The sequence below is a fragment of the Biomphalaria glabrata genome, chromosome 17, assembly GCF_947242115.1.
Source record: "Biomphalaria glabrata chromosome 17, xgBioGlab47.1, whole genome shotgun sequence".
Taxonomy (NCBI): domain Eukaryota; kingdom Metazoa; phylum Mollusca; class Gastropoda; family Planorbidae; genus Biomphalaria; species Biomphalaria glabrata.
In genome coordinates this window covers 17410979-17432514 of record NC_074727.1, presented here as the reverse complement: position 1 = coordinate 17432514, position 21536 = coordinate 17410979, and the positions used below count along the sequence as shown (strand labels likewise).

The window sequence follows — 21536 nt, the reverse complement described above, 5'->3', positions numbered from 1 at the left end:
TTTTGAAGAGAATTAGGCTTACACCTATGGGCGTAGCCGGGAGGAGGGGGGGGGGTTCAAATCATCACTTGCCTCAGATCTCATAGTCTGAAAAGGAAACTTTACTTAATGCTCCAGTGCAGCCAACTTAAGTAAACTACAGTCACCGAATTTCCTAAGCGTAGCCAAAAGGAATTTTGTGGTTATCCCCCCCCCCCTCCAATACAAAAACTAAAGCAAAACTATAGTTACCATTTTCTACCAGTCGCTGGACTCCATTTATTAAGTGCAGTGAATAGCAGATTTGGTTTATGAATTTTTTGCGGAAGAGTAGCAAGCTAATTGCACTGTAGATAGGCTACCTCAGAATATGCATTTTTTTAAAGCTTAAAATAACGGAAATAATGCTTGGATCTGGGGCGAAGCCTCGGACCCAGCTGGGGGAGCGCTGACAGCCTAGCTGTTCTTGGTGGTGTGTACTGTCTTTCCACTAATTAAAAGAAGAACCTACTAACTAGGCTAAACAAAAACGCCCGAAAGAATGAAAAGTCGGAATGTAATGAAGATTAATTACATACATATACATTGCAGAGGGGGGTCGAAAAAATCCCCCCCACCGAAAAACGCCCATGATATGACGCCATTCATTTGTGGGCCGGTTTATATGGTAATGCCCGGGCCGATTCTGATACCCAGTCCACCCCTGTTTGTTGTGCATGAGTATCGTATTATTTTATATCGATACTATAGCTTCATACATTATTTTATTAATGTAAGTACAATAGTCTATCTTTGAAACCATACCGATCTAATCCTTTATAATATTTGATTTGTTAAAGTTTATCCATTTCTGAATCTTAATAATTTTTGTGAACGATACCACTACCTGAATCTAAGTCCTATTTAAAAACTGAGTTCACCATTCTCTAAACTCTAAGAGCGCATGCGAAATTGATAAATTGACAAGCCTATCATTCATCGCAGAGTATAAATTATGACTCATATTCAAGTGTAAACTTATGGTACCTTGGATGGACCGTGTTGTGATTAATCCTATCAAGTATCAACCCATAAACATTGTAACTCGATCCTTAGTATTTTATTTAGTCTTTATCCCCAACCTTAGTTTGTAGTGCACATTTCCCATTTCACTCTAACCAACGCAATCACAATCAACAGTCAATAATATCAACTTACAGACTTCCTACAGTGTATGTTATTTATTGTGGTTATATCCCCTGCAATTTTTTTTTATTATCATTGAGTTATGTATGCTTAAATTAAATGAAATTAAATGCTTACTTGGGATTGATGCCAATGCCTGCATCTGAATGATAGCGAGGCCCTCACTGCTTGTAGGACGTACCTAAACCTTCTATAGAAGAGAGCACCTGATTGCATGCGGCTTCAGAACGAGACAGCTAGAGGTCACTTACAAAGAACGCGGGATACACATTTGAGACCAAAAGGAAATCCACTGCCGAGAACAGACGCAGAAGGCGAAAAGACAATCTTAATCGACCACAGGCTGGCAATGGTTATGCTTGCCCTAGATGTGGTAAAATGTGTAGGTCAAAGCTGGGACTGCGTAGCCACGGGAAATACTGCATTCCTCATTAACCTTCGGACTCGAAGACAAGCCTTATTAATCGTCTACAATTTCCTCTGCCTGGTTGTTGATAACTCCTTATCAACGTAGACTGCAGCACCAACTTTCTCTACTGCTAGACGGGCAGCGGCTTAACCCTTGTGCCAGATCGCCTGCATGGTAGAAGTCATCCCGAGCAAACGTCTTAAGACAGAGCCGGACGACTTATCCTTCTGAGTGACAGTCCTACGACCACCAGAAGAAGACACAACGTGCCAGCAGCCAAGCCAGTAAGTAGACAAGACTATAAGGACACTCAGTCATCCAGTCTTAACGTAAATGATGAAAACCTATTTTATATATGAAAACATCTACTTCATTTCACTATTTTTTTTTTCATCAGATAATCAAATTGAATAGACTAAATCCTTTTAAATTGTCAAATTAAAACTACTAGTCTGTTCTCACTGTTAGTTAGCCTTCAGTAGCCTACAATATCTTCTCAATTCGATATCGAAATATTTAATATACTCAATTGGCTTTTCGACCAGTCTAACACCCCCAACCCCACCAGCTTTTCTAATTTTCGTTTTTTTAATAACAATGACAACCCTAGCTTTTTTTTATTACAATGACAACCCCCTAGCTTTTTTTTATTTTATTACAATGACAACCCCCTAGCTTTTTTTATTTTATTACAATGACAACCCCCTAGCTTTTTTTGATTTTATTACAATGACAACCCCCTAGCTTTTTTTTTATTTTATTACAATGACAACCCCCTAGCTTTTTTTATTTTATTACAATGACAACCCCCTAGCTTTTTTTATTTTATTACAATGACAACCCCCTAGCTTTTTTTATTTTGTTACAATGACAACCCCCTAGTTTTTTTTATTTTATTACAATGACAACCCCCTAGCTTTTTTATTTTATTACAATGACAACCCCCTAGCTTTTTTTAGTTTATTACAATGACAACCCCCTAGCTTTTTTTTTATTACAATGACAATCCCTTAGCTTTTTTTATTTTATTACAATGACAACCCCCTAGTTTTTTTTATTTTATTACAATGACAACCCCCTAGTTTTTTTTTATTTTATTACAATGACAACCCCCTAGCTTTTTTTATTTTATTACAATGACAACCCCCTAGCTTTTTTTATTTTATTACAATGACAACCCCCTAGCTTTTTTATTTTATTACAATGACAACCCCCTAGCTTTTTTTATTTTATTACAATGACAACCCCCTAGTTTTTTTTATTTTATTACAATGACAACCCCCTAGCTTTTTTTTTATTACAATGACAACCCCCTAGCTTTTTTTATTTTATTACAATGACAACCCCCTAGTTTTTTTTTATTTTATTACAATGACAACCCCCTAGCTTTTTTTTAAATCATTCTTCAATTGAACGACCTGTCAGCACACACTTGCAGCCTTTTAGTTCTAGATCTGGCACCTTGGTTACTTTTACCTTTTTTTGTGTGTTTACATTCTTTAATCACAAGGCAGGCGATGTACTGTATTTGACCCAGCAAACATTACTTTAGGCCATAACTGTCAGGCCTAGGGGAAAAACAATCATGGATTTATTCATTGTAATCGTTTGTTTGGTTTCTTTTTGAATGTAGAAAAAAAGAGTGTTGCATTTTTTATCTGCTCACTGTCTCTCTTAAAAAAAGGAAGTAGATTCTAGATCTATCTTATTGATGATAAAGGGCCATCGTTTGACTTCTTATTAGTATAGAAACCCATCGACGACGCAGTAATTTGATTTTATTAATAAAGTTGATTTTCAATGTTGGGCCATGTTTTTTTTTCTCAAGTGGACATTGATGTGAAAACTGTCAGTTGACTTGCACTAGCATTAATAACTTTGTACAATAAACATCATGTCTCTATATATTATAGCTTCTTCGTGATCGAAGATGAGCACATTTCTCATTTCCTATAAACTCGAAGATGACTGTTATGTCCAAGCCTCGCTTCAAAAAGCCGGCCGCATATGTGGCATGGGTAGGTTTGGTCAGTTGCAGATAGGCCTGCTTCATCTCTCAGCTTTTTGTTGGTTCGGCGCTCTTTCGCCCTGGCCACTCTACTTGCTTTGAATCCTGCTTCAATAAACATACAGTCATCCAGTAATGGTGCCATGCCGGTAAACTCAAGCATGAGCAGGTCTGTTAGTTGATTGTCTTTCAAATCTTAAAAACAAAACATACATCTCCACACTTCGCATCCTTTCTGATACTTTCCATTCTTCCATCTATCTTGTTGAGTAGAAAAACAAAAGTGATTGCAATGAGCTCCTTATGCTCGACCCTGTATGACAACTGTGTTAACAAATGTTCACCGTAGTATTGAAATATTTGGGTGGTTCTTGAGCTCTAAGACAAAGCGTTTGTTAACTGAAAGTCAAGAGAACACTTTAAATACTTGACGAAGTCTCAGCCAACTAGAAGTGCATCAAGTGTGTGTTACTAAAGCTTCGTTTTGGTTTGAAACTACTATCTATCTATCTATCTATCTATCTATCTATCTATCTATCTATCTATCTATCTATCTATCTATCTATCTATCTATCTATCTATCTATCTATCTATCTATCTATCTACAGGATAGGATTACAAACACTTACCCTAACCCGAACTCTAAATAAATAAACATTGTAAAAAAAAACAACAACTCCGTCTTTTAAATTTATTTTTCTTTCTCCAATATCTCCCCTTACGTTATCTCCCCCTTTCAAAGAGGGCTGCCTGGTCATGTGGTCCTGGGTTCGTAACCTGCCCGTGGCTTGAAGGAGGTTTGGAGAAGAGAGTAGATTATCTTTTAATTTTGAAGAAACATACGAAACTTGTAAATTATTTTACATTTTACAAACATCCGAAACACGTAAAACAGTTTTACAAATACACTCACAAATTAAATTGTGTATTCTTTCTAAAAGAAAACATTTCATATGTTACTTTCCTATGTCATAACTATAGTCTGCTGAGTGACCTCCCATGGGAATGAGTACTGCAAGTTAAGAAACGCTGTTTGAGGCTACACCACAATACAAGTCATGAGATTGACAGCCATGTCAGCTCCAGACACATGTGTCACTGAAATCAATTTTACAGCAATAAACAAAGGCAGTTACTCGCGGCCATGAAAGTCTTTGCTCGGGGTAATTTTGGTAGCCTACACGATTATTGAACTTTGCTCCGGATCTCTGTTGCTGTTTTTCAGGCGACATAATATCCATGGCACACCGAATACAGCTACAGATGATGAATAAATCCCCAATTATTAGGGCTACCAGACAACAACATACCCAAAAGAGGACTAATAAGAGGACAAAGTCTTACAAAGGAGGACAAAACGAAAAGATAGTTAACTTTTAAAAAACGTATTTTTGGTTAAACATATAGTAACTCATAGGATGAAATGCAACCCTATTAGAGGTCATATTTCTCAGAAGAAATTACTTTTCATCATTCGCGCTAACTTACGCGTGGAGTTTCATGTATGAACATGTCTTCCAATTGTACTTTGTGAGAAGAAGAGCTCTCACTGAGTCTCAAGACATCGCTTATTTCTCTGTTGTCCACTGTGCGAAACTACTTTCTCAACATTGGAATTATATCCGGGAATGCAATATTCACACAGTTTGAGAAGGCCTGAATACCAAGTTTCATTAGGATAGCTTTGTATATACAACAGCTTTGTTCATGTAGAAAGCTAACAAAAAACGAAATCTTTCTGTCCTGCGAATAATTAAATAACTTTCAATTACAGTGCTGGTCAAGCAATTGAACATCGTTGAGGTTAATACTTCTTTTCTTTAGCTTCTGTATGCAGGAAAACACATCATTGAATGTAGTGTCTTTGAATGTATTTAGAAACATCTAGAGAGAGTACTGGAAGTCCTCGAAAAGTGGCATCTACTTTTATGCCATTGCAGTAAACAACTGTGAAAAGCCGGACATTTTCATACTTTAAGCTAATTCCGGCCGGAAGGAGGACACGGCCACAAAAAGGAGGACATGGCAGTAATTATGCAGTACTTCGGTATCCTGGAGAGTTTACACAGATGTACTATATTACTTCTGGAATCTTAAACTCTTTTTTACTCCCATTTAGGGGCGGACTGGCACTATGGCACGGTGGGCCGGTACCCAAATTTGGTTGTAGAACCACCGAGAGAGCCGCATGGATGCAACTATGACACGTATCAAATTGTTCATTTTTTTGTAATATTCTGTTATATAAGAGCTCTCTGAGCGTTGTGTCTTTGAAAACAAATTTCACAGGATCTACAGTGTAATACAAATTGAATGTAACACATTTTCCAAAATAATGTAATAGCCTACATCCGTAAACAGTGCTACTAGTATACTTCATCCTTTTAGGGTCTACACAACCAGCGATTAAAAAGCAACATAAGGCCTATATTTCTTATAGAGATATAGAGTTCACTGTATGCATGCATATCGATACATTATCAAACTTAACATAATGACTTTGAGGACAGATAGACCTAGAATTGGATGCCCATCATACGATATAGAACTTGTGGGCCGGATTGTTTAGAAATGCCTGGGCCGATTTCGACACATTGTCCGACCCTGCTCACATTACTACAAGCACATATTGGAAATGTTATCAAGAGCATTATATCGATAAAGTACTGTTGCAAGTTGTAGAATACAAATTAGATCATGTTAAAAGCAAAGAGGTTAGAGAGCTAATTCGACTCTGCCGTGCTTAATGTGCTATATGTTTATACTAAAGACGTAACGGATCCAACTTTGTTTCTATTTTTATACACTGGAGTCACTAACTCTTCATTTATGAATATCCACTCCACCTCCCCCCATTCCATGATGAATACAGAATTGAGCTATGAGAATTAGAAAAAAGGGGGAGGGAGAATAATGTTTGGTTGTAATTTAAAAAAAATAAATACTGTAATATGAACAAAACTACCTTAAAAAAATGTAATGTCCCACGTGACCCCGTATGCAAACATATGTAGACAAAATATATCATTTTAATAAATGTGATAATATCTCCCCCCCCCCTGCTCTGTTTAAACATTCATTGTTGTGGGGGGGGATATGCCAACTCATTCTAATGGGCCTGAAGTCATCTCCTTCTGGGACTTAGTTAACATATGGCAAGCGTCGCCTGGCAAACAAGAGACATCCCGGGAAAGTAATCGAGTGTATGTGTTACCTCCCATGTCAGATAATGGTTTTAGACATGCATTGATTGATACCGTACCATCCTCAATACTGGCGTGCGATCCTGTCATGTGTGTATGGGAAGATAAAAGATAAAAAAGAGAGAGAGAGAGAGAGAGAGAAGGGACGGGATAGTTAAAGAGAAAAAGAGAGAGGTGACACCTAATATTAGAGAGAAAAAGAACGATACTGACAGGGAAGAGAGAAGGGAGAATATTAAAGAGGGAAATAGCGAAGAAGGAAAGAGAGAGAGAGAGAGAGAGAGAGAGAGAGAGAATATTAGAGAGATACACAAAAGAGACTATTAGAGAAAGAAAGAGAGTATATATATATATATTAGAAAGAGACAATTTTATAAATATCAAAAATAGAAAGAAAGAGATGGAAAAGAAAGATAAAAAGGAAGAATAGAAGAAAGAAACGAAAGAAAAAAAATGGAGATTTCTTTAATAATGGAGGCCCAACAAGAGAGTTAAGGGAAAGATATAAAAGGAGAATATTAAAAGGCGAGAAAAAAAGGAGTGAAAGAGAAAAATAGAGTAGAGAAAAGAGAACACAGATAACGAATCGAAAGATCGAATTCTGTGAGAGAGAGAAAGATGATAGAGAGAAACAAAGTAACAAGTTGGGAGCAATACATGACAGAATCTTGTTCAAAATGGCATCATTTGTTTAGTATTGCTAAATCTTTAATAAAATTCTCTATCTGAAATTCTCATTAATGGTGGATAATTATGAACAGTTAAGCTTTTGGTGTATTCGGTGTACAGAATATGGAAAAGATGATAACTCAAAAGGTAATATTTGTACACTATTCAGCATTCTTACGGCACCAAATTAATGACTAATATTTTAGTTGGCAAGTGATCTTGCACTGTGGCGACCTTGAGATCATTTAGTTTGTCAATGTTATTTTTAAATTAAATATCAATATCACACAACAGTCGATCCCTGGACAAATTGGCATCATGGGAAATGAAAAGGCAGATAAGCTATCAAAGGCAGGTTTATCCATGGAACAACCAGATAGACCTGTAAACTACCTCACCCTAAGGTCAATGTTAGTCAACAATCACAAAGAGGAGTGGCTCAACCAATGGGCATCAGGAAACACAGGCAGAGCCATGAACAAAGAAATGACTATGCCAACAAACTGGACAGTATTAACTTCCTCCCCCGCAAAGAACAATCTACAATTTTCCAACTAAGAACAGGACACACACCTCTATTAAATTACCATCTGAAAAAAACAAACTCCACACAACTCCCCCTTTGCAGACACTGCACCCACCCTTATGAAACCGTAAACCATATCCTCTTTGAATGCCCCTTCCTAACCCTCCTTAGGCAGACCCTACTTCCACTACAGCCCAACATAACCAACACAGAAGAAACATGGTTCAGGCTAAGCTTTGACACACGGAGCAGCCGCTTCGGGAAGGACGAGGAAACGTGATTCATCTTTTTCATGAATTCCCCAGACTTTCTGCAATACGTCTCGATAGTTCTGGGAAGTCACACGTTCTTGACCTGTTTGGTGAGATACGTGCATTACGCGCAACTGTCCAGGGAACTTGGCAAGAGATGATTTTAACTTCTCAGGCTCTCCATCAAAGAAAATTTGATGATGACGAGGATGGTGATAACGTCACAACCCAAACGTCCTACAGGAAGGCTGGTAGCGGAAAGGGTTTGAGATCTTCATGACGACAGCCCGAAGCGCACGTTACATTGACCAGGGAGACATCTTTCCTTATTGCTTCATTCCATCAGTCGTCACGAAGTTGAAACGTGAGTACTTTAAATTGAAACAGTCAACAAGCTGTGTGCTGAACTCTGTGTGCTGGACTCTGTGTGCTGGAGCACAAGGTAACGTGAGTACTTTAAATTGAAACAGTCAACAAGCTGTGTGCTGGACTCTGTGTGCTGGACTCTGTGTGATGGACTCTTGGACTGTGTGTGCTGGACTCTGTGTGCTGGACTCTTGGACTGTGTGTGCTGGACTCTGTGTGCTGGACTCTGTGTGCTGGAGCACAAGGTAACGTGAGTACTTTAAATTAAAACAGTCAACAAGCTGTTTGCTGGACTCTGTGTGCTGGAGCACAAGGTAAAGTGAGTACTTTAAATTAAAACAGTCAACAAGCTGTTTGCTGGACTCTGTGTGCTGGAGCACAAGGTAAAGTGAGTACTTTAAATTAAAACAGTCAACAAGCTGTGTGCTGGACTCTGTGTGCTGGACTGTATGCTGGACTGTGTGCTGGACTGTGTGCTGGACTGTGTGCTGGACTCAGTGCTGGACTCTGTGTGCTGGAGCACAAGGAAAGGTGCTTTACAACACAATTTCATTTTGTGATTCTAATTTCAGACAAACAAAAAATACAAAACATAGAAACCAAAACTTTGACACCTAGAAAAACCAACCAACAAATAAATCCAAGGTATGTCTTTAATTAGTCACTTCGATAACAAAAGAATGGAACTGTTATACTTGTGTCACGAAAACCTCTAGATCTAGTTGACTGTCAAGTTTAGTCTGATTGTTTATTATTTTTTTTTTTTTGTCTAGATCCTGAACACTTTTAATTTTCACCAGCCAGCCACTACACTAGACGGCTAAAGAAAAGTGTATTGTATTGTTAAGACGTGGGATTGAACTAAAGAATATAACTCACTGATTCTCAAATCGCTGGTACCGTATCTCTAACATTGCAGAAGCAAATCAAACTCTAAACTGACTTTTTTGTTTTCAAGCGCAAATCCACATTGACAAAGATGAGACTAAATGACAAAAGGCTACTGTGAAACAAAATCAAAACAATCTCACAACGATCAGGTTCAACCCCAAATACATTTACAAAACCCAAATACATGACACTGATAAAGACAAGAACCTTCTAGAGACATAATGCTAATAACAAACATTTACATACGAATCTTGAAGAGTCAAATATCACGATCACCCCTCCCCCCACACACACACCTACACACTCAAACACACACATAATGTTAACAAACATTTACAAAAAAAAATAGCAATATTTTTTATTTTGTTCCTCCATCTCCCCCCGCTCCCAAGTCATAAATGAGATATGCTTTAAGCTGGAATTTAAAAAAAAAAGGTAGGTATCTCTCTTGTACATGTAACCAGTTCGCAAGGCTAGTGTGTTGTTTTATTGAGTGTTATTGCGATGTGTGTCAAATGCCTATGTACAGGATATGTGAACACGGGTAGGGCTGATGGGAAGAAGGCAATCCACGGGGGCGAACTACTTTTAATTGGCGGAGCTTTATTTTTTTTTAAACTTGTGCCTAGTCACAGCACACATGTGGGATAGGAGTTCTCATACATTGAAAATACATTAGTGACGTCTTACAATTAACTGCATATATTTCCTTGTAGGGGATATTAAGTTCAATCTGGTGAATCTTGAAATGTACTCTTGAGCGTTGGAAATAAATTGTTTTCTGTTGTTTTTTAATTGAGAAGGCTAATTTTTTTTTTCTGTGGATAGATAAATTTTTGTTTTTATTTTGTGAACTGTGTGGACATCACGGCTAGGAAAGAACTCAAGGGGCATTAATTGCATTGGATCGTGACGGATATTTGTTATATAGAAATCAATAAACAGAAATTGTTTGCCACTCAAGATGCAAACTTCAAGAATGAAGTTAAGACTTTTGACGCTAATGCTCGCCACTACTGCAATAATGTCAGGTAAACTGCATTTTACATTGATTATACTTTCAATAGTATCATTGCTTGTTAATTTCAATAGGGCTTTTAATATCAATATTCTTTTTTGTTTTAAATTCTTTTTGTTTTCAAATGTATCATTTTCATGATGTATTTTTTTCAAACTAAAATTATCAATATATATATATATATATATATATATATATATATATATATATATATATATATATATATATTTAACATTCTGTACTATTTATGGCAGAAATTTGATAGCTAGATTACTTATGGCGTTAGATTATAGTCTGTTATTTATTAAAATGTTTTTTTTATGTGTTTTTGTTTTCAAGAAACAAGGTAATAGATAATCTTTAAAAATTATAAATCTTTTATACATTGTCTTTTTAACATTTTAATCATACATATTATCTGCAACTATAATGCTAGTAGCAAAGCCGTTTTCAAGTTGATTTTGATTTTCTTTTTAGCCAACACTTTAAAGTTCACATAATTTTTTTGTGATTTTTTAAAATGTTCTGATGATTAATATAGTTTGAAAGGAGTTTTTTTTTTTTTTTTTTTTTAAATATTTGTGTTATGTGGATGGGGTTGCCAGAGGAGTCAATTTGGTTTGAATTCTAAGATTTCTTTTTTATTTGTGTCATTTAATTTTATTATCATTAACTCTTTCTCTCCGTAATTATTTACCACATTCTGGTGGAATCAACGTTGGTATCGTCAGTTAGGAAAGAAAGAGTTAATGCATAAAAATGTATTCTTTGTTCATCTTTCTCGTGTTTAATGTGATACAGGAGCTTTAATAAGACATTTGTATCTTTGTGTATGCGTCTAGTGGAATCTACTTAAGCCCGTAATGTCCTGCTGGTCACTGGACTTATTCCAGTAAAAGGTGTCCTACTGATAACTTTTTACATTAGCCAATGTCCTGCTGACAACTGGACTTCTTCCAGTAGCAGGTGTCCTGATGATATCTGGACTTGCTCCAGTAGGAGGGGTCCGTGTTAAAAGACATTTTTTTAAAGGGCGTCTATTTTTCCTTATTTCATGAAGTCGTGTGTTTTTTACTAGTCTTGTGTCGATTTCCACTGCAAGGGGCCTAGAAATAATTTTTCTGTTGACTGAAAAGAGGCACTGCCAATACTGACTACTGTACTACATAAAATAATGCGATTTTGAAATGTGTAGTTTATATATTTACTAGTTGCCCTATTTGTTGTACAATATTCTTCAAAATTTGCTGAAAGTCTACAATCGTGTACAAGTCTTTTGTGCATGTTGGACTGTAGCTGATTTTGGGTAGTCTATGTCTACTTCCGGTTAGGGGTTTCCGATAGAGAAATCGTTTATGTTCTTGAAATCGCTATCCATGCCCTCCTAAGGTTTTATAAGTTCGACGATAAACGGTTGGTCACGTTGTAGTATGGTAGTGATTTAGATTAGAGCTTGTCCATTTCTCATTTATCTTATTTACTATTAGTTTCTTCATTTCTTCTGGATAGAGTGCAATGTTTAATTGTGAGTACAAACCTCCGACAGAACGCACTCGATGACTGCTTGGTATAGACGCGGGACCATTTGGGGGCGAATGTTTGAAGGGCTTCCTTATTGCTTCATCAAAGATATAAGACTTCGATAGAAATGAAAATTTTAAGATGATCTCATTAGTGAATTACTTTAAAAAAAAAATGGATGTTAAGTTTCTGAAGAGATCAACTCGAAACGTATAAGAAATAGAATTTCCAATGAATTTGAATGAAGGCAAGGTCAACCACTTACTCATTGAAAACAATGAGTCATCCTACGTATAGTGACGTCAAAGCTCATACATGTTGATCTACTTCCTATAGATCTGATTGCTGCGTCATTAGTTTATACTGGGAAACACATGAAGGCGTGGGGATCTTTAGCGAGCCTGTGCCAGCTCTAATGGGTACCTGATATTAATTGAGGAAAAGTTGACATGACATGACACCCTTGTTAACCGTGGACCACAGAAACAGATCATCTGCCCTATAGATCACAAAGTCTGAAAGGAATATTTACATGGACAAGAGGACACATAGTGAATTACTTAAAACAAGGTTACAAAGACAGTTTGTGTGGAAACACAAACTCAAAATCGGCCCCCCGAAGTGGTCCAATAGTCAGGCTTCAATATTTTCAGAAAGAACATCCGAATGAATTTATATCAAAGACAAATGAGAGATAAGAATGGAGAAAAAAGGTTGATAGATCTTGTGTAGTGCCCCAAAGGTCCTGCACATCAAAGGACAATGTGTCCTCCTGTTCATGTAACGTTGTCTCTATAAGATTGACCTTCCCGTTAAAACCAATCGTCAGTATTAGTGACCTTTCCCACCTACAATACACTTTCCACACTCCACCACATTTCCCCCATCCCACCACATTTTCCACATCAAACCACTTTTTTTCCTTCGATCTTTAGCAAGCCCAGGCCCGCATAAATACAGGGATGAAACAAAAACCTTTTATGTAAACAAAAATTTAATGCCCTGAAGTCTCAAGTTCAAAGTTCAGTCTGAAGTGCTTTCAATGGCTCATTCAGCGCTAGCGTGCGTAATTTCCGGTCATAACCACACACATACCCACGTAAGCCCACACATACATGCACATATTTGCGTACACACCAGGGCCGATTCCACTATAGCAACCATAGAAAACCTAACCGTAACCGAATAATTATTTTATTAATATATTGCTCTGCATTTTTAACAAATAAAGCAAAACCGTTTTTTTTTTTACACTACCTCTGTTCTAGTCAGAACTTCGTGGAACCTTGAACCTGTAACCTGGACGCGGATCTAAAAGAAAAAAGAGTCTCTAACAATTTTCCTAGAACTTTAAAGTTTATGTTTATCACCGAGAAAAAAATACCAGATTGTTGGCGACATGGAGAAAAACTGTAGTTTGACCGTTATCATTTTTCAAGTAAAAAATGAAATAGATTTACATTTGGCTAGCGAACTAGATTTAGGTCTAGATCCAAATTTGATCTTAAAAGTGACTATGGCGTTCGGAAATTTGCAAATGTAAGGCAAAAGTTAATTTAGTTAGATTGAGAACTAAATCCAACAATCGTTTTGAAAGAACTGTAGCATTTTTAAATGGAGCATCGCTTTCGGGAATTTTCGAATGTAAAAAATATTTAATTGTTTTTTACAATATCTCTCTTCAAGTCAGAACTTCATGGAATCTGAATCCAGGAACTTGGATCATTCATATATATATATATAAATAAATAAATAAATATATATATATATATATATATATATATATCAGTAAATGTGTGGTTCTTTCCCTTTTATAAGTTGTTTTTTTAGGAAAGTTTATATATATATATATAATATATATTATTACATATATTATTTATATATATATATATATATGCTTTGCTATATGAAATAAAATTAATTAATGACCATTAATTTATTAACTAAGTTTCAACTTGATCCGAGAATGGGAAGAGTGAGAAATCACGTGTAGAAGATTTGTACCAGACAGATTATGTTGATATAAGCTTTGCGAGGGAGATTCAAGTCAAGTCTTTTCGAAAGATTGTTTATGACACGAACAAAAAATATTTGTGTCCCTGGAAAGATAAAATAAAACTCTCGGAACGTCCCCCCCCCACCCCCTACGTCCCGCAAAGTGATCAACGCTGCACTAAGGTGTTATATGGCCATCAGAAAATGACAATTTTTAGCCAACTAATGTCAAGCATTCGTCAAAGCTGGTGGGAGCTCTGAAATGAAAATGTTCCTGCCGGCTACCAGATTGTTAAATAAAAAATGTTTCGGCCAGCTTGTAAAATTGAAATGCTCTCTTGTCAAACAACCGCTTTACTCTGTTACAAGCAGTCTTCAATGAAACCAGAATCATTCGTTGGGAATAGAGCACTTAAGTACAAAAAAAAAGAATAGATAGATAGATAGATAGATAGATAGATAGATAGATAGATAGATAGATAGATAGATAGATAGATAGATAGATAGATAGATAGATAGATAGATAGATAGACGGAAGGACGGACAGACAGACAAACAGACAGAAACACAGATAGATAGATTGACAGATAGATTAGAAAGAGAGAGAGAGATACGGAAGGACGGACAGACTGACAGACAGACTGACAGACAGACAGATAGATAGATAGATAGATAGATAGATAGATAGATAGATAGATAGATAGATAGATAGATAGATAGATAGATAGATAGATAGATAGGAGATAGATAAAAATGGAGATATCAGGAGAAAAAATCATTAGTCATGTATTCTGTTAGAAGATGGTCAAATAATTGATAGACTTTTAAGTTAAATACTCTTCGAGTGTTTGCTTTGTAAATCTATGAATATACAACTAATTGGGAAAGACTCAAATCACTAACTAAACCAATCTTTAAATCTTTAAATGTCAAGGAGTCTCGGCGAGAACAAGGGCATTATTTGTTTTGACTCCACTAGGACACTGATAGCGATGACTAATTGATCGCTCCAAACACAACTCCAAAAACAAACACGATTTTAACGATTGAGCAATGAACAGCTCATTATCTTTGTTTGGATCTCATTAACATTAACTGTAAAGCGCGTGTTGATAGAAACCATATTTGACACATCTGTTAACATTTATTTATGTATGTGTTTCTATTCTTACAAGTCTGAACTGGAGTGACAAACAATAAAACAAAACAAAACAACATTTTCAATAATAAGTTTTGTTTTGCACACTACACATACCATCATTGGTACCTATTTTCATAAGTTTAGAACTACTGCTAAAACATTTTCTAAACTATTCGGAATACAAAACATAAGAATAATAAAAGTAAAGTTCCCCTTTTTTAACCTTGTGGTCTATAAGGCAGATGATGTAAAGGTCATCTCTTTCTGTGGCCTACGGTTTACGAGGATGTCATATGGCCAGAACAACGACCAACCGCCTTTACTTTTCCCCAACTATTGTCAGGTACCCATTAGAGCTGGGTGGACTCAGAGGCGCCCAAGGATCCCGAAATAAAAAATCCCAGTCTTCACCAGGGTTCGAACCAGGGAGCCTCGGTTTGGATGTCAAGCGCTTTACCGCTCCGCCCCACACCTACATAAGAGTTATAGTTCTATCCAAATGACCATAAGAAAAGAAGACTAATAAAATTAAGTTACCATGGAAACAATCGTTAGCTTCTTCCATAGATCACATTAATTTATTTTAGGTTTGAAAAAATAAACTGGCATCGTCCACAATCAATTAATGTCTTAGTCTAAATTTCTATCTTGTAATGTTTTTGTTTAGGTGTGTATTTAACCTTAGATTCTTCCATATATCTAATGGATTTTTTAGGCCTAGTTATTTATCTATGTTTTTTTCGTTGTTTTTGTTCCATAATTCACTGATTACTTAGTTTAGCTAATGTTCATGTTGGTGAAGGACCTAACTCTATATTAAAACAAAATACAAACGTGAGTATTCCGCCACTCCTAAGTGCTCACCAAAGTGATGTGTAGCCTACATCTTGACTTCTATGGGTCACTGTTGACATGTCCTGTGTAACTCGCGACTACAGTGGCCAAGTTTCAAGAGGGGGGACGGAAATGATTCAGTTAAGTTTCAGTTGAACTTCAACTCGCGAAAATTGAAAAAAAAAATGTTTACACCACCGAAAGGAAACGCTTCCTGGTAATCTTAGGGTACAAGAGCTAATGATCTGCTAATTTTAGGGTACAAGAGCTAATGATCTGCTAATCTTAGGGTACAAGAGTTAATGATCTGCTAATCTTAGGGTACAAGAGTTAATGATCTGCTAATCTTAGGGTACAAGAGTTAATGATCTGCTAATCTTAGGGTACAAGAGTTAATGATCTGCTAATCTTAGGGTACAAGAGTTAATGATCTGCTAATCTTAGGGTACAAGAGTTAATGAATGAATAGTTGAGGAAAATATGATGAAACCTTTATAGATAAACTTCCACGAGGACTTGAACCACGAACCTGCAAACTAACCCAATGGCCTATCATGAACCATTTACCAGGCAAACATCTGCCTAGACCGTCTAGCTATTGTAGAACTGTACATTAATACTACTAATACATATTAGATGCCATTTATATAAATGTAGTAGGATGCGCTATTGTTTGTACAATGCTTATATTACCTCACTCTGTCTCTCTGTCTTGTAAAAAGTTTAAACATGTTTACTCTCCCATTTCCCATTAGCTGATCATGTTAAAACTTTGCACAGTTATTTCTTGAACCTGACAAGACATGAATTAATAAAAAAAAATTATTAAACAATTAGTTATTTAGTATAAATGCTACTTAATGATATATATATATATATATATATCATGGACGTAGCCAGGGGGGGATTCTTGGGGTTCAACCCCCCCCCCCCCGAAATGAAATCCCCCCCCCCAGGGGGGGGGACGGAATTAAGTGACTGATTTTTGCTTTCATTTTGTTTATTTTAGGTGAGATTTTAATACTAAATCATCACTTACCACAGCACAGCCGAGGCAGTTTTGAGTAAAAAACCCTCTACCAGGGGGTTTTGAGTTTAAATCCCCCTACCAGGGGTTTTTTAGATTTTAAAAACCCCTATCAGGGGGTTTTGAGATACAAATCCCTCTACCAGAGGCTTTGAGTTTAAAACCCCCTGCAGGGGGTTTTGAATTTTAAACCCCCTACCAGAGGTTTTTGCAGTTAAATCCCCCTCTTCTATAAAACAAAACAAAAAAAATGCAAACAACAACCAAATTCCAACAGCACAGTTGAGGAAGATTTTGATTTTAAAACCCCATCCAAAATTTACGATAACCCCATCTTCAATATAAAAAAAGCAAATTACACACTCAAAATTCTATGAGCGTAGCCAAAGGGGTTTTGAGTTTAACCCCCCTCCCTTCCCCTTTCAGTTGGGGTTTGAAGCTAAAAAGTACCTCTTCAATATAAAAAAAAGCAAATTACACACTATAAAATCTATGAGCGTAGCCAAAGGGGTTTTGAGTTTAAATCCCCCTTCTCCAGATGGTTTTTTCTTTAAAGTTTAAAACCCCTCCAGATGATTTTGAGTTTAAAATTCCCCTACAGAGCGTTTAGAGTTGAAAACCTCTCTCTTCAATATTATTTTAAAGCAAACTACAGTCACCAAATTCTATGATCGTAGCTAAATGGGGTTTTGAATTAAAAACAAAACAAAAAAAAAAAACAGAGATTTTTTAGTTTAAAACCCCTCAACAGATGATTTGACGAAAAAACTTTCCTTTTCGATATAAAATCTAAAGCGAAATACAGGCATGTAATTCCAAGAGCGTAGTCAAGAAAGGTTACACATTTCTACCAGTGGCTTGGGCTCCATTAATTAAGTGTGGATAGTCTTCTGCCGAAATTGAAAATCATTAAATGTGTCTAAACAAAGATGGCTAAGACAGATTTTAGGAGTCAGTCATAGAGATCGGGTCTAAATCAAAGAAATCATATGCCGAACTGGGAGTCGAATCCTTAGTAAGGTTGTGACAGAGCGTCGCATGAGGTTTTGCGGGACATGTTTTCCGACAAAATGAATTACGCAAAATAAGAGTTGCGGAAACAGCTTGCCGGAAAATACGCCGAACGGCGCGAGAGGGTCTAAGTAAGTAAGAATAGCACATTAGGTTTTTCAAATAAAACTTTTTAATAGCAAGATAATGCACTGTAGATACCTCAGAATATGCATTTTGTTGGCTTTCAATACCAGAAATAGTGCTCGGCGGCGGTGGTTTCGCCCCGCGCTGGGGGACCGCTGCGAACTCCCCCAGACCCCCTTGCTAGCAAGGTCGGGGAGTCTACAATAAACAATAAACGTCTTCCGAAAGGGTCAGAATGTAATAAAGATTAATTATGTACAGACACACACACACACATATATATATTGTAATAACTTAAGTGAGGCAACTCAACGAGGACATAGACGTTTATTTACATAGAGACATGACAAACACAAAGGGCATCTGCCTTGAGTACAGCATCTCCATATTGGCTCTCTCCTTGGGCGGAAATTGTTAGTCTCTTCATGTCAACATCCTGTTCTAGTTTGGTTACTAGAAGTGCGCATCTCTGCACTAGCCTGGATGGTGGTGCGCATGGCAAAGTCATAACAATATATATATATATAATTTTTTTCGCGGGGGGGGGGGGAAATCCTGGCTACGCCCATGATATATATACATTTCGACACGTTTTTTTTTTCACTCCACTTCCCATTTCCCGGATCTAATTGAGATTTTGCATAATTATCCATAGTCATAACGATACACGAATCAATTAAAAAATCGAGGGTTTGTTGGACTAGTCCGTTTCGTTTCCTTGATTAAAAAGTACTGGGCCGGAAGTGGCTTTTTTCCTTATATATCTTTGCATTTTTCAGTTCTCTCTTTAAATTAAACTGACATTATTATGCTATAATTTTAAGTGTGCCTGATAGAGAAAAAAATTCTGCACAAAAATACGGGTAGTTGTGATCAAACCCGATAGAGGCTATAAAAAGAAAAGACCTGAAACTAGCGCGTAAAACTACACATTTACAGTACTTTATTTGATGAGTATTTTACCCAAGATCTGTGTTGTTTATTTTAGGACTAGCTTATTTCAAGTACCCGGCATTTTCCGATACACAATTTCATACATAAAATAATTGTTGAAAAAAATAATAGTGATTTAAAACTTTAAATGATTACTTAAAAAGGTGTTACTCTATTCAATTTTGAATATTATTTTGTTATGAATTTCACTGTCTATTTTGTGTCTGTTCTAGTTTCTTAAATTTTTCTTATGTAAAGGGTCGTTTTCCTCCTTATGGGTATACCTGATTTCTCCAAGCAGCCTTTGTAAAATATTGGTCCTAAATAATGCTATGTTCATAAGCGAAAAATCACATGGCTGCATTATGATGAATGTACGTGTTAGTTCAATATATTTTATATTACTAGGTAACTAAAAATAACTGTATAAATAGACGTAAGTTTCAATTTTTTATGTTAGACAAAGTCATATGGCAAATTTTTGTTTATATCCTAATTCTAAAAAGGAATAATAATAGTATTATACAGTAAAAATAATCACTAAGTTTTTTTAAAAATAGTTTTGAAAGTCTAACTGATAAGATTACAAAGAGAGTTTGTGTTTTTGCAGATGTAAACAAGCTACACTATGAGTCAGTCCATCTTTTCTAATTGTTTAGAAATGAATGTAAAAATGTAGGCTTCGATATTTTTAGCCTGAATTTAAAAAGTACAAACTTCAAACAACTCTTCAATAAAACTTTGTATTTAAAAAATACATTTATCCAATGCTTGAAATCCTGCTTGTATACTTAGGCCCTATTTAAATCGATCGGTATCAATGTATTAAGTAGCAATAACCCCGCAAAAAAAAAATGAAATGAAAGAAGATTGAGATATACATATATTTTTGTGACGGTACGCACCGGTAAGGGGTACCGGCACCCTTTTTCAATGTCGGGAAAAATGATTACTTTTCTTGTAATTCAACGTTAATTGTTAATTTATTACTAGTCGAAAGTTAGGCAATCTATCACTGAGTACCGGCACCTATTTTTTATTTTTACAAAAAAAAGCACTTTATATACTTTCAGCCGACATGCCGTATTATTAACAACATCTATATGTGAACTTCTCAATCATCTAGAGTCTTAGACAGTCATTATTTTAGACTAGATTTAAGTAGAGTCTAGACCTAGATCTAGTAGGCCTATTACTATAAAAAAAAATAAATTAAAATATCAGTCATTATAGACATCATTCGCAATTTTATTATTAGGTCTAGGCATTGAAAAGTAAATCTATTAATAAACTATAATAGGTCTAAGTACTAACTTATTAAATAAGTCATTATAAGTAGAAGTATTATAATGAATATTGTATAGATCTAGATTGACTAGATTATAGATAGATCATAGACTATATATTACATGGACTGCCAACTCTACGCACTAAGCCTATATTTTTCAATAAACAAGTCCCGTTCACGGAGGCGTCCTTGGTTGCATGGTAAATTGACTTCCGGTAGATTTTTTTTACTATATAAAGAAACAATTCCCGAAGATTTTTTACCACCACTTTTACAGCAAATCATGAATGGAAACTGAATTGTTAAAGAAGATGTTACAGAGGTAAGTGTGCACAAATCAATTTCTGACTTAGATCTATAACTGTAAAGCTCTATAACTGATTTTCTTAGCCAGTATAGACTAATTTGCCAAGCCTGTATTACGTGTATTTTCTTGTTTACGACATTGAATTGAGGTTCTTGTGAGAGCATAGCCTATATATATAGGGCCTAAACCAAATAGTAAGACTTATTCAGAAGGATAACCCGGTACATTTAGATCTATATGCTCTTACTTTAATAGGCTAAAATGACCTTACGTTTATAAGTTTTAAAAAATTCCTATATTGTGTGTAGGCCTTAAGCCTAAAGGTAATAAGTCTAGATGTAAAGTTTTCTCCGAGTTGAAAAATGTAATAAAAGATTGTTTGGCCTATATATGATGTCGATGATAAAATAGAAAAAGTACATTCTGTGATGTTTTATGGCAAGTAACTTATTATAACACAGTGCAGGACAGGCCACTGTCCTGTTGCCTCATGTTTCTCACGGCTATGGCCAAATTTCGAATCCCTGTGCCCCCGTGCCTCATATTCTGTTTGACTGCCCTAGACTTGCTGATCTCCGTCTCAACAGGTCAGAGAAACCAAAAATTCTCAATCTGTATGGTGACATGTATGCAGTACGCAATACAGCAGGGTTTCTGTCCAGGGCTTTTGCAAGAGAAGATTTGAGCCTCTCAAGCCCTCACTCAAATGGAGTTTGATGATGGTGACTTTTTATGCCCTTTTTCCGTCTTGGTGAGAGTTATTGTTAGACTGAACTATTAACCTGCAGCTGTCGAAGTATTGACTAGCCTTTGTAATCATTACTGCGAACGGTAGTGACAGCCGCATC

General features: G+C 36.1%; 1 protein-coding gene across 3 annotated transcripts in view; it reads left to right on the top strand.

Moving 5' to 3' along the window:
• Positions 1–10026: 10026 nt before the first annotated feature.
• Positions 10027–21536, top strand: part of LOC106052465 (neural cell adhesion molecule L1-like) — a 64223-nt gene continuing 52713 nt past the window's right edge. For 2 of the 3 annotated variants that reach the window (XM_056015195.1, XM_056015194.1), the window contains exon 1: positions 10027–10518. In XM_056015195.1, the coding sequence (XP_055871170.1) occupies positions 10452–10518 (67 nt within the window). In that variant the 5' untranslated portion in view covers positions 10027–10451. The remainder of the gene's footprint in view (positions 10519–21536) is intronic. The other variant, XM_056015196.1, reaches the window with a different exon arrangement.